The sequence below is a fragment of the Notolepis coatsorum genome, assembly GCF_963971535.1.
Source record: "Notolepis coatsorum genome assembly, chromosome: 8".
Lineage (NCBI taxonomy): Eukaryota > Metazoa > Chordata > Actinopteri > Aulopiformes > Paralepididae > Notolepis > Notolepis coatsorum.
The window spans coordinates 24,398,386-24,412,402 of NC_140172.1; the positions used below are offsets into that span (position 1 = coordinate 24,398,386).

The 14,017-nt window shown below is 40.6% G+C and overlaps 1 protein-coding gene across 1 annotated transcript in view; it reads right to left on the bottom strand.

The window, feature by feature from the left end:
- Positions 1 to 8,256, bottom strand: part of LOC311233361 (cadherin-related family member 4-like) — a gene marked incomplete at both ends in the record, with an annotated part of 115,767 nt that extends 107,511 nt beyond the window's left edge. Inside the window, 2 exons of the mRNA XM_084320337.1 lie at positions 4,107 to 4,486; positions 7,995 to 8,256. Of these exons, the coding sequence (XP_084176463.1) occupies positions 4,107 to 4,486; positions 7,995 to 8,256 (642 nt within the window). The remainder of the gene's footprint in view (positions 1 to 4,106; positions 4,487 to 7,994) is intronic.
- Positions 8,257 to 14,017: the final 5,761 nt, after the last annotated feature.

The window sequence follows — 14,017 nt, forward strand, 5'->3', positions numbered from 1 at the left end:
AGGACAGTTATTATTTGAAAGAATGTAATCTTATTGCGCTCAATAGGGCGCAATAAATTACTTTGCTCGTTTGATGTCATACATCACTCTCCCAGCAGCTTTCTGTGGGGGGTAGGTGTGGAAGTAAGTAGTAGGCTGATTATAGTGATTTGTGCGTTGCCCTCCCTGCCACAGGTGATTTTATAAAAAAAAATTGCATACATTTTAAACAAAATAATGATGATCTAGGATAAATATAATTATTTAAAAAAAAATCCTGCCTCTGAATATCATAGTCCAATCAGCAGCAGTATCTAATTTTGTTCTAGAATGAATCTCAATCACTGACACTCCATGGCATTCTCTCTGGCTGCTGATCGCCCCTCAGTCCTCTTGTACATTCATGTGTTGGCATTTTCTTTTTCAAGCACCACAACCTCCAATGCATTTCTATGGGTTGTTTTAGTGCAAGCCCTTACGTGCGTTCATCATACGTAAGGCATACTAGGCCTGAGCGTGTGGCATTCATTTGTAATCACGCCAACCAGGAAATAACTAACGCTAATAGTTTTGACTTGTCGTCGTCTTAAATTGACAATCGCCAGATACATTCAGTGCTGTATCTAACTAAATGGATTTATAGAGACTAGGGATGCTCGATATTGGCTTTTTTACCGATACCGATATACCGATATTGTCCAACTATCAATTTCCGATACCGATATCAACCGATACCGATATATGCAGGGTCCCCCCCCCCCCCCCCCCCCCCCAAAAATGGAATAATTTCAGGTCATTAACATTACATATCTCTTGTTGTGGAATTAACACAACATTATGCATACTTTTGACAATAAATAAAATCAGAATTTGTTCTTACTTGCTTGCCTGGGTAAATAAAGGTTATAGAAATGTAAAAAAATTATTGTTTTTTGAAAACCGATACCGATATTTTCCGATATCACATTTTAATGCCAATATCGGCAGATAATATCGGACATCCCTAATGGAGACACATTTATGGAAAGTTCACGCCCGGCCCCAGACCACAAAGCTTCTCGAAGGGTTAGCGTGACACGTGGCGGCTCTTCCAATTCATACGCAATGTTCTACCGGCAGCAAAAAAAAGTGAGTCTCAGCCTCTGCGTTATGATAAGAAAATGTAATTGTAGTGCGGTCAGACCCGGGTATGGGTTGTCTTTTGCCTTTATTTTCTTCTGAGTGCTTTGTTTAGATTAGATTCACTTTATTGTCATTACACACAAATTTTGTACGTCCAACCAGGATGTGACAATCAACAATCGGTTGCAATAAAACACATGTAAAGTAAAGTGCAATGGTTGGCACAATGTGCGATGGTGAGGATAAAATAAATTATTTTAAATAAAAATCTACATAAACTATGGGCTATATATACAGTGAGGTGCAGTGGGCTAAGTAGTGTTTTGATTCAGTAGTCTGACAGCTGAGGGGAAGAAACTATTTGTTGTCCTGTTGGTTCTGCCTGGGAGGCTGCGAGTACCCCGGGTGAACAGTCCATGGTTGGGGTGAGAAGCATCTCTGATGATGTTCCGTGCTCTCCGTGAGAACCGCTTCTCGTAGACTGATGAGATGGGGTGAATGCATAGGGGAATAGGAGCGAGTGTTTTAATGCAACTGATCTCCATTTTGACGCAAATACATCAGAATCGTCATTTAGAAACGAGATCGCTCGCATAGATGTATGAATCAAGATCGCGTTTTTATCGTGCAGCCCTATTTGCAATTGAATATTTCAAAATCAAAATGCTTTACTAGTATCTAGGGCTGACCTTCGAATTTTTTTCGGCAATCGAAGCTTCGGGGCCGAGCTTCGATTTTAATTCGAAGCTTCGAATTTAAAAAAAAAAATCAATTTTTTTTTTTTTTTTTTTTTATCTTATGTTGTGGGACTTGTACAGCACTTTGGTAAACTTTGTTGTTTTTAAATGTGCTCTATAAATAAAGTGGATTGGATTAATGAATTAAGTAGCCCCTTTCGTGACTGTGACGCAGCCAACACGGCTGTGTGATTTAATTCAAGGTGGATCGCTGTTGTCGTTTGAACAACTTCAGATTTCATGGGAACTACCAATCCCCCAAATCAAGTATGTTTAAGATGAATGAAGTAAGATTTAGATTATTTGAAATATGGCCTGTGTAGACTAAACTATGCACAGAATTATGTCAGTCTACAAGGTCCGGATTCTACATGGTCCGGCAATGTAGACCTTGTAGACTCCACTACAGACCAATTATCAGTGAATGTTCATGCATTTTTAAGAAGGGCAACTTCCACAAAAAAACAAAGAACTCACCAAAACATCTCAGTAGCACCTTATCTAAATGTTCTATTTCATATATGGAGATTCATATTTATTTATGTATTGCATGCATTTCTACATTTTATTTCCTATTTAGTTTATTCATCCCAGTATCTTTCTTTCTTATGTGTGGAATTCTACAAGGCATTTACATTCACATTTACATTTAGTCATTTAGCTGACGCTTTTATCCAAAGCGACTTACAAGTTCTGTACGACAGGTCATCAGGAAGGGTACAACTCTTATCAGCTGAGTAACAATATTCATCAAAGTGTTGCGTGTTACAGTGTAGGTTAGTTTATTAGGACAAGTGCATGACAGTAAGGTTAGTTAGGGTTAGATTTTTTTTATTTTATTTTTTTTTATTTTATTTCAGATAATGGTTGAAGAAGTGCATCTTTAGTCGACGGCGAAAGATTGGACGGGATTCAGCTGTCCTAACTGGGGTGGGTAGTTCATTCCACCATTGTGGGGCAAGGACTGAGAATAGGCGTGTACTAGGTGGTGTATATGTGTTTGAGGATGATATCCTTCAAACAGGCAATAGTGATGATATAATTTGGGCAGTGCTGAGCTGGGTTCCTTTCCTCCAGTGTATTTGTCCCCCGGCCCCACCCAATGGCCCCATGCACACACACACACACCGAAGTAAAAAAAAAAAATTAAACGATTTTTTTGAAAGCAATTTTTTTTTTCTTTTTTTAACTTCGATTTTTTTTTTTATGTTCGAAGCTTGTGCCATCGAACGAAGCTTCGAAGTATTTAAGACAGCCCTACTAGTATCCTCAGGTCACATGGGTAGTTGCCTCTTTGACACTACCGGCACCTACTGAATAGGAGATGAGCCATGGAGTTTATTTATGTCTATAAATGCTGTGTAGTGTGGATGGCCACTGTACATGAGTAGGGTGAGTAAGCTACATGCCATTACTGCTTTTTATCTATTGACTCATAGCTACTTTATTATCTTGAAATAATATAACGGCGAACGGGTGCTATTTGCAGATTTTTAGCTCTGTGTTTGATACTGTTCGCCCTCACCTGCTTGTCCAGAAGCTTATGGGGATAAACCCCCCCAATAATCAAATGGGTCTATTCTCTTCTTACCAACAGGACACAACAAGTCGAGGTGAATTACGCACTCTCTGAGGTCAAATTCTGCAGCACCGGGGTGCCTCAAGGTGCGGTGAGCTCCCCTCTCCTATTTACACTGTACACCAGGGGTGCCCAACCTTTTTTGAACCAAGATCTACTTTTTAATTTGCCACCTAGCCGAGAGCTACCAGCCCAAATGTGCCCTACTCTCGGCTAGTATTAGTAGTAATAGTATTAGTAATACCCATTCAATATGCACATGACAGAAAATATTATATGGCATATAATATTTTCTGTCATGTGCATATTGAATGGGTATATAATATAATATGATATTTTATATATCATTGTAACAGTGTAGTGTAGGAATTACAAGAATGACAAGACTGTAACTGTAACTTCTCACGTTTATTTCACACTCTGCATATACACACTGACAACACACACACTCAATTCAATGGGCATGAGAAAACATATGTTTACAATACATTGCCAAAGCAAAAGTGGAACAATACAATCAAAACAAAAATGATATATGTACAATTAAAAGGGCATAGGAATGATGTGTAAACAGAGCTGTCACATTGCAAAGTGGAATACAATCAAAAAACAATTCCACAAAAAGGTCTGTCACTGATAGTTCTCCTTTATCCTTTTTTTTTTTTTTTTTATAAATTAAATGTCTCTACCTTTTGGTGAGAACGCTGGCACTGGGAAGAGGAAGCTAGTTTTTCAAAGTCTGGGTTGTAGGAGCAGGTTGCAAGCCTCAGGCAGTCCACAAGATGGTCATCGGTCATTGTGGTTCTGTACTTGGACTTGATGATCTTCATGTGAGAGAAAGCAGACTCACACAGGTAGGTTGATCCAAAAAAAGCTGTTAAGTTCATGGCACATCTCCTGAGGTTGGGGTACTTCTCAGGTAGCAGTAGCTCCCAGAACTCTGACTTCATCCCTTGTGTTGCCCTGGCTTTAATCTCAATGTCAGTTTGAAGTGTGAGGATCTCGTTCTCCACAGCAAGGCTGTCCAGATTAAACAGTGTGGCCACTTTGGATGTGATGTCATCCACATCTACAGTTCCAAATGGAAAACACATGTAGCTTGCAACAGGTTCAAGTATTGAAAAGTATGTGAAGCGCTTATCAAACTCTGACAAGATGCTTTGAACTTGCTCCTCCATAATGTGTGCAATCAAACTGTGCTGTGTCCTCACCCTGACGTTGAAGTTCTGCTTGCATGTGAGGAAAGTTGCGTAGGTCACTGTGTTGCAGCCTTCTCGCCCACATGGTGAGCTTGCTTTTAAAAGCATTCACTGAGCTGATCATGTTTATTACACATTTATCCTTTCCCTGCAGCTCTAAATTCAGGTTATTCAGCATGCCAGTGACATCGGTTATGAATGCCAAATTCAAAAGCCAGTTGTTGTCCTCTAGATGTGTATATTCGGCATGTTTAGCAAACTTGAGAAACTCTTTTAATTTCAGGCAGCAACTCGCTGAATCTCCAGAAATGTACCTCTGCTCAGCCACCTTACATCTGTGTGCAGCAGCAGGTCTGTGTGCTCTGCCCCCGTCTCCTCCATATGTGCACGAAATAGCCTCCTCTGTAGGCTCCTTGCCCTGACAGAGCACCACAACCTTTTTCAGTGTTTAGCATTGTTTCCTAGCTATGTAGACTTATATTAATAGGATCTATGTCTCTAATTCTCATATTGGCGCATTCTTCCAATTCTCCTCTCACAATATTCACCCCCACTGAACTGAGTCATCTGAAAATGTGCATATCTGTGATGTCGGAGGTTTCTCAGCTGCATAATAATGTGTCAGTTGATGTGTCAGTTGGCACCAGGCCACACAGTGGTTGGAGCCCAGCCTCAAAACGGCTTAAGATCTTGAGGTAGAAAAATGCTGTTTTTGAGTACTTGATTAGAAATACAAAACAATGATTAAAAAAAAAGAAACTTACAGAGGTGTTCTATAGACTCACAGGAATTGTGTAAAAGTGCCCAAATAGTGAAAGAAATAGTAAAATTAGTTTTTAACATAACCGACCGACAGTAAGTTTGGGTGAACTAATGGGATAACTGGGGTTGCAACAAAAGTGCAACTAGGGCTAAAAACACAATGAAATAAAATAATAATAATAATAAATAATATATCCTTCTTAGCAGACTTCTTAGCTTAACATCCCAGGGAACTAATGGGATAACTGGGGATGGTGTTTGCTCCTGACAAGAGTCTCAAAGTCTGGGGTGATGGTAGACAAAGCAACTCTGAGGTCATGCTCAATGTCCAATCTGTTCCTCTGCTTTGTCTTCAGCTGGACCAGAGCTGAGAAGCCACTTTCACAAAGATAGGTGGTGCACAAAAAAAAAAAAAAAAATTTTATACGACACATCGACGCAAAAATTCGGCGTTAACGAGTTTTTATGATTGACGCCGTCGATTATGTCGACTAATCGTTGCAGCCCTAATCAATACACAATAGGTTAAAAGTGCCATGATAGTTTTAACTTCTCGATTTGCTGAAGTCTATTCCAAGACGGTGACCATTTTGGAAAATCTGAATCATGGGAAGTGTAGTTTTTTTGCAGCCATTTTGTCGAGGGGATGCATAGCTGTGGATCAGCGTTGGAATTTTGCCGAACTACACTTCCTGGCAGATACTATGCAGATACTATGGGGGTTCAAAGTTCAGCGTTCTGAATGAATAATATCAATACCAGTAACTGTTATTATTCGGGATAATAAGCCACAAAATGTAACGTTTTTGACAAATATTGAAACACAGTTAGTTTCTTTTTCAAAAGTTTTTGACACGCCTCAGCTTCTGAGCTGAACGGTCGTGTTTTTGCGGACCTCCCAAACTTTCAAACTTTAGACTGTTTTCTTTATACGTTTTTCTTTTTCTTTCTTTCTACCACAATACACGGCCACTGATGGATCCATGGGACTTGGTAAAGCACTATGGACCCAACTATGACCACTGATAAAAACGTAACTACACTAGCGTTATAAGAGCTAAACATTGCTACCTACCATACAATGCATTGGTTTAGTGCACTTCCGGTTGCCACTGAGCGTAAATGTTTGTGCGGACCTGTTCTCCCAAACTGGTAAGCAAATGACTGTTTTTACGTTATTTTCATTTTTACGTTACTATTATTATTATTATTATTATTATAATTTTTTTTTAAACATTGATCTTAACTGATCACTGTGACTTTATTGCTTTTATCGTTATATATGCCTATAATTGTGTACAGCACTTTGAGCTACATGACATGTATGAAAGGTGCTTTATAAATACTTACTTACTTACTTACTCCTCCCTATTGTTAGCATGTAGCAACAATTATATCTGAAATTTGTTTCAAAATGGTTGCACTGTGGTGAAAATAAAAAGGTACAGTAAATTACAGTAGATATCATTATCTGTTCTTATGCACGCCTGGTGATACTAAATCCAAATTGAACTCGGGCATTTGAAAGATAATATATGTATATATATATAAATGTGCGAATTGGCTATAATAAGGTAATTTATAAGCATCATATTTTATATTCTATAATAATATTTCAAATTGCATTGGTCCGGATGGGAGAATTCAGTACTTTATTTACAGAACCTTCTGTTTAATCATCTTCCCTTTATTAATTTCCTTAGATCTTTTGTACACGTGATCTCAAGAAGGTACTGAACAAGATCAGTGGCAGTTTTTTAAGTTTGGTCATTATTATCATGGTGTTATTCACTGTCAAAGATTCAAAGAAAAATCATAATTCATATTCTCCTTTGTTTCATCACAATTTAAGCAAGCCTAGTAATAGACACAATATTTCTGACACTGTGAATACATTCCCTGAGGTCAATAGATGTACCTAGATACCAAGAATATGCAAATGGACCTTGTAGAAGTGGAGCAATATTCCATTTACCTAGGTATATATTGTAGGCGAAAATATTCCACGGGTGGAACAGGTTAAGAGGCAATATGGTGAGCAGCTCTTCTTTTGCGCTCATGTCGTCAAAGGCCATTCTAATGTAAATACAGAGCTGTGCCACATCTACCATATCAGTCGATTCATCGAACTGCAGGGAATAACACTCGCATGTATTAATGTCCCTCATGAGTTGTTCGTGAACATCTTCGGACATTTCCTCACAGCGCCGGGTCACAGTATTACGTGACAGCTGAAGGTCTTTGACAGCATCCATAATCTCTGTGTGATACTTGGAATCACCGAAGAGTGAATCGGCAGCCACAGTCCATGCCTCTTTTACACAGTCGCCGTCTTTGAAGGATTTTTTTCTTTTTAGCGAGAATGTGACTGACACGATAAGATGCAATTGTTGCAGCTTTTGCCTTGGTTTTGGGCTTCGTAAAAAAGTGGACTGTTGTCCACGACTCCCACTAGTGAAGACTTCATCTGCTGGAGTTCTGTTCTTCGTAGGACTGTTTTTGGAGGAAAATCCGCGTGGTGTTTCTTGTGCATCGTTGTATAATGCCGCTCCAAATTATGGAAATTATTTGTTTTTGGTCTTTTGGCTGCTCCGGTTCTGCTGGTGGTGGTCTTGCTTGCGGTGCTGACGCTGGTGCTATCCGGTAGCTCGCCGCCGAGTCCTGCCAAGCACACCGACGGTGCTGTCGGCACCAAGCTGATGGCGTTGGCGCTGCGCCCTGGCGGCGGCAGCTCATCGGCGGCGGCGTTGGCGCTGCTCCCTGGCGGCGCCAGCTCGTCGGAGGGTCCTGGCGCTGGCGGCAGCAAGGTCTTGCTGGCGTTGTTGAAAAGTAGCGTCCTCTGAATGAACCTCTTTTTTGCTGGTGGTGCTCCGTTCATCTTGCAGTTTCTTGAGTGACTCAAGGCTGGTCTCAGAGCCACGTTTATACTGTACCTGCCAGGTGATGGGCCCCGACCCCCACTCATGCCACTCCATGAAGACAAAGGCATCAATTTGCATCCCTATGTGTGAAGCTCGCTGTCCGGAATGTAGACGGTATCGATTGGCTCAGGCTGCCTGACTGCCTGTTATACACAGGACTGCTCGAATGTTTTTTGTCCTTTCCTCCAAATTAAATCAAATTAAATGATTTTCAAAAATAATCTTGTGGTCTACTTGAAATCAGCGCGTGATCTACCGGTCGATCGAGGTCGACTGGTTGGGCACCACTGCTGTACACCAATGAACCTAACAATCATGTCCTGACATTTTCAGATGACACTTATTCTAAGCTTATTGAAGGCTGACGACTGCCCCTCTACTTACTTTAAAGAGATTGACTCCTTTCAGGTCTGGTGTGAGAGACATCATCTCATTCTCAATACCATCAAAATCAAAGAGATGATCTATGACCCCAGAGAAGTGAGACTACATGACCCTGTGGTAATTGGCGACTGTGATATAGAGCAGGTTGCATCATATAAATACCTAGAAATCCACATGGATAATCGACTGAAATGGGATGTACATGTTGATGATCTGTGTTCCAAACTAGCCCAACGACTGCACTTCCTCCGTAGACTCAGACTGTTTGGTGTGAGCACAGCGATCATGACCACATTTTATAAAGCTGTCCTAGAAATCCTGATGAGATATGGGATGGCAGCGTGGTTTGGTACGCTCACATTACAGTGTAAGTCGAAGCTTGAAAGGCTAGTGACAGCAGCGATGAAGGTGACCGGAAACACCAAGTATCCGTCACTCCAATCTATCTTGGAGAAAGTAGTGGTCAGATAATCTTACAGGACCCTTCTCATATTCTTTATCTCGAATATGAAGTTCTTACCTCAGGGAGACTGTTCAGAGCAAGTAGATATAAGAGCAACCGCTACAAGCTCTCCTTCCTTCCTACATCCATCGCTCTCCTAAATAATACTAGAGGTCTATTCCTTTGAGGTGCCACCTAACAGTGGGCTGTTACCTCTTTCTATCTTGTTCCAGTCTTAATCTGTTGTAATTTAATTAGGGCAGGGTGCAATATGAAGCTTTTTGAAGCTTTTGAAATGAGTTGTACCATAATACATGTACTTTTGGCTATTTTTCTTTACATGGATTAGGCTAATTAGCTTTAACGATCCTGATTCCTGAGCCTATTTTATTCAAAAGGAAGATTTAATTGATTTAAATGTTTATAGCCTATATATATTTTTTATCGTATCTCCTGTGCTGGCACAAGCACTACCGTGTGTGCGTAAAGGAAGAATGGCTTATGAATGAACTTAAATCAACTATCCAGTTTGTTTTATAGTGTAACGTTTGGCTACTTGAAGGGGAGGGACATTGGACCCGTTGTTCCCGGTGGTCTGTCTGTCTATTATGAAATAACAATTTTGAGTTATTGAAGGTCCGTGCTGGTCTGGTCTATTATAAAATTACAATTGCATGTAATTGGAATTCAGATTCTTTTCGAACTGGGCGGGTCTTGGGTATCAAAATGTGGCACCGATTGATCTAACGTGAATCGGTACTTGGTAGTACCGACGTAATTCAGTCTATACCCTTAAAAGTACCGGGTTCGGTACCCATCCCTAGTAGGAATCCACACTACAAAGCATTTACAGACATAAACTTCATGGCTCATCTCCTACTCTGGGTATTCAGTAGGTGGTGTCAAAGAGGCAACTACCCATGTGATCTGAGGATACTAGTAAAATATTTTGAAATATTAAATTGCAAATAGAATCGATTGTTGTTGTTTTTTCTGGTAAAATAATCGTTTAGATTAATCAATAACAAAATAATCTTATTTTCGTAGGTGAAGAGGTATTCAGCATATTAGTAGGGTCATCTGTGGCACTTCCGTGACCGTGGAGAGCGAAGGTCCGTTTCTCAATGGATTTGTCATCTAGGAGGGTTAATAAACAAATTTAGCCTGGGTGTATTTTTTAAAAAGGCGGGGAAAATTCGTGAGAGACCAAAATCCAAAATGGCTGCTGTGGAAATGAACTTTTTAATGGTTTGACCTACAATGATGCACAATACATGGTTTCAGAGCTTATTTTGATCAAGAAATACATATTTGGTGTTTATATAATGATTTGACCTATTGTTGACCTTCAAATGCAAGATGGCTGCCAACGAAGAAAACAGCGAGCGTAACGGAGCTCACGCTAACGACACTAATAGCAAGAATACCGGAGCTCACGCTAACACTAGCGAAGCAAACAGCTGGCATGCCGGAGCTCACGCTAATGCTAGCGAAGCACACGCTAACGACGAGACGACGAGGAAAACAGAGCCACTAGCGACACGGCTGGCAAACACGACCCAGACCGAGTGAATAAGTAATAAGTAATTAAAAGTAATTTAGGACCTGCTCCGAGGTCATCAATTGGCACACATGCGATGCATGCATGCAATCCGTATCTGCGATTAACCCATCCCGTCGTCCTTCCCCCCCCAAGGGCAGCCGGGAGCAGACAGGCACAACGTGAGCTGCGCCAGGGGACCAATCCAAGTGCTCCTGTCCGTCTTCGTCAAGGACGCCACAGCGTTAGCGATCTTGTTGTTGTGCATGTTTTTCCATTGGGTTTATCTTATCGGGGGGGAAACCCTTGCGAGCACGGGGAGAACATGCAAACTCCACACAGAAAGGCCTGGGAGATACCCCACCTGGGTAACTGGCACCATGGAAACCTGGTCCCCAAGCGGGATTCGAACCCTGGACCTTCTTGCTGTGAGGCGACAGTGTTAACCACTACATCACCGTGCCGCTGAATGGCTAACAGCGAAGAGACTATCATGCGCCGAGAACGTCGCGGTAGCCAACGCCGAAGGTACGGGACCAGCGTTAACATGCCGGCTACTGAGAAGGCTAACGAGGCTTCACCAAGGCCACAGGACTGTGGAAAGAACCGGCAGACTAGGCCTAGCCCAAAAACAAACGGCCCCAAAACTGTTGGAAAGAAAAATGCTAACCTCACACAGAAAATAGACTGCATACTGATTGGAGATTCCATAACAAGGTATGTGGAGATGGCAAACACAGAAAATATCTGTCTAGACAATACAACTGTGAAAGAGCTAGCCGAAAAACTTCCAACACTAATCAGACCAGGAATAACAAAAATTGTCATTCACTCTGGATCGTTTGACATCCTGCGAAAGAAGACTGGCACAGAGACTTTGAAAGACGATTTCACACGTTTAATGAACACACTAGACAAACATCAGTCTGTGTACACAAACACTGATGTGTCCATCAGTGGACCAATTGCATGCTTTCGCAGAGGACAGGAAGCATTCAGTCGACTCCTAAATTTTAATTCATGGTTAGGGGCTGCATGTCTCGTACACGGCCTGAAATTCATTGACAACTTCAATGTTTTCTGGAATAACCCAGAACGTTTTCAAAGAAATGGCTTCTTCCCAAATCGCTTAGGTTCAAAGCTCTATCAGCAAACATGCGTCATGCCTTGATGGCCTCCAAGAATATTAAGCTCATACCAGCACGAGAGATAGTCATGAAGGACACAATCTCACCACGAAGTACAGCACAAGACGTCCCGTCCCCCCCCCCCCCCCCCCCATATCACACAAGGCCATCTCGTCTGATCAAATGTCCCCGAAAGCACAGTGCAGTCAGTACGGTACAGTATAGCACAATTACCATGCCATCTCTCAAAACATACAAGTAATCATAACTAGCCAATGGCATGGTGAAAAATATACGCCACCAATGCGTTTACCTGCTATTAACCTCAGGGCCATCACGGTCAAACCAAAGCAGACCTCCTCTAAAGAAGTCCAACAAATAAAATTAGCTTTCCTAAATGTCAGATCACTGAATAATAAAACATTCTTAGTAAATGATCTGATTAAAGAAAATAACTTAGATTGCATCTGCCTAGTAGAGACATGGCTAAATAATGACACAGCTACATCAATAATGATAGAAGCTTGTCCACCAGACTATAACTTTTTTCAAATACCCAGAAAAAATAAAAGGGGCGGAGGAGTTGCAGCAATCTTCTCCTCAAAACTCTTGTTTAGAATCACAGAACTAGGCGAGTTCATATCAATGGAATATCTTGCCATTGAACTAAAAACAGAATCAACTATTATTGTCACAATATACCGCCCGCCTAGACACTCACCAATATTTATACAGGAGCTCTCTGAACTGATCTCACTATGTGTTACCGGATATGATAAGGTGATCCTAAATGGAGACCTGAACATCCATTTTAATAAGAAAACAGACTCCAAAACTATGGAACTAAAAAATCTACTGGATAGCTTTGACCTAATACAGCATATAACAAATGCAACTCACCGGCTTGGGAATACACTAGACTTAGTTATAACAACAACTGGGCTAAGCATAACAAATATCTCAATAACTGAATTACCTCTCTCCGACCATCACTGTATATTTTTTGATACTCAAATAACCCTTACTAAAACAAAAAAAGAAATCATAGTTAAAAAGAGGCTCCTAAACGACAAAGCTGAATCAAAGTTCATTGATCTTATCAGACTACATGAACCACACAATCATGACAGCTCTCTAAATGAAATGGTAGAAAATCTCAATGATGCAATGTCATCTATATTAAATTCTGTCGCCCCATTAAAAACGAAAAAGAAGAGAACTAGAGCCTCGCCCTGGTTAAACTATAATACGGTCAACAAAGAAAAAAGGAAATGTCGTGCAGCGGAGCGAAAATGGAGAAAAACAAAAACCACCATATGCTGTGATATATACAAAGATGCTTTAACTGCTTATAATAAAACCATCCGCTTAGCAAGGAAAGATTACTTCTCTAAAATCATTACAGAAAATGCTGGAAACTCCAGAATCCTCTTTTCCACTATTAATGTACTACTCAACACTGCCCCTACACCTCCTCAGTCATCAACGGTTAAGTGTGAAGAACTTGCACTATTCTTTAACAACAAAATAACCTTGATCAGGGCCAGCATTACTCATGATGGAAATAAAGTTGATTGCGGCAAACCGTGCAATGTAACCATGAGAAGTTTCACATGCATCACATTAGATGTACTCGCAAAACTGTCTCAGAATGTAACTCCTCCACCTCAGACATTGACCCTATACCTACAGCTTTCTTCAAACGGGTATTTAATAGTGTTTCAAGCCCTGTGCTAGATATCATAAACACTTCCCTTAGGACTGGTATTTTCCCGGATGCCTTTAAAACAGCAGTTGTAAAGCCATTACTAAAAAAACCTAACTTGGATAGTAATGAAATGGCAAATTATCGTCCAATATCCAACCTACCATTCATTAGTAAAGTACTTGAAAAGATAGTTTCAGTTCAAATAAATTCCTTTCTTGAAGAAAACAACATCTTAGAAGAATTTCAGTCAGGATTCAGAAAATATCATAGCACTGAAACTGCCCTCACCAAAATAATCAGTGACCTCAGACTAAACTCTGACGAGAATAAGATCTCCATCCTTATCCTGTTAGATCTCAGTGCAGCATTTGATACAATCGATCACGATATTCTAATCGATCGTCTTGAAAACCATGTCGGTTTCTCAGACCATGTGCTGGGCTGGTTTAAAACATACATCAGAGGGAGGAAATTCTATGTTAAACTAGGAGATCACATGTCTGATATATACGACAAC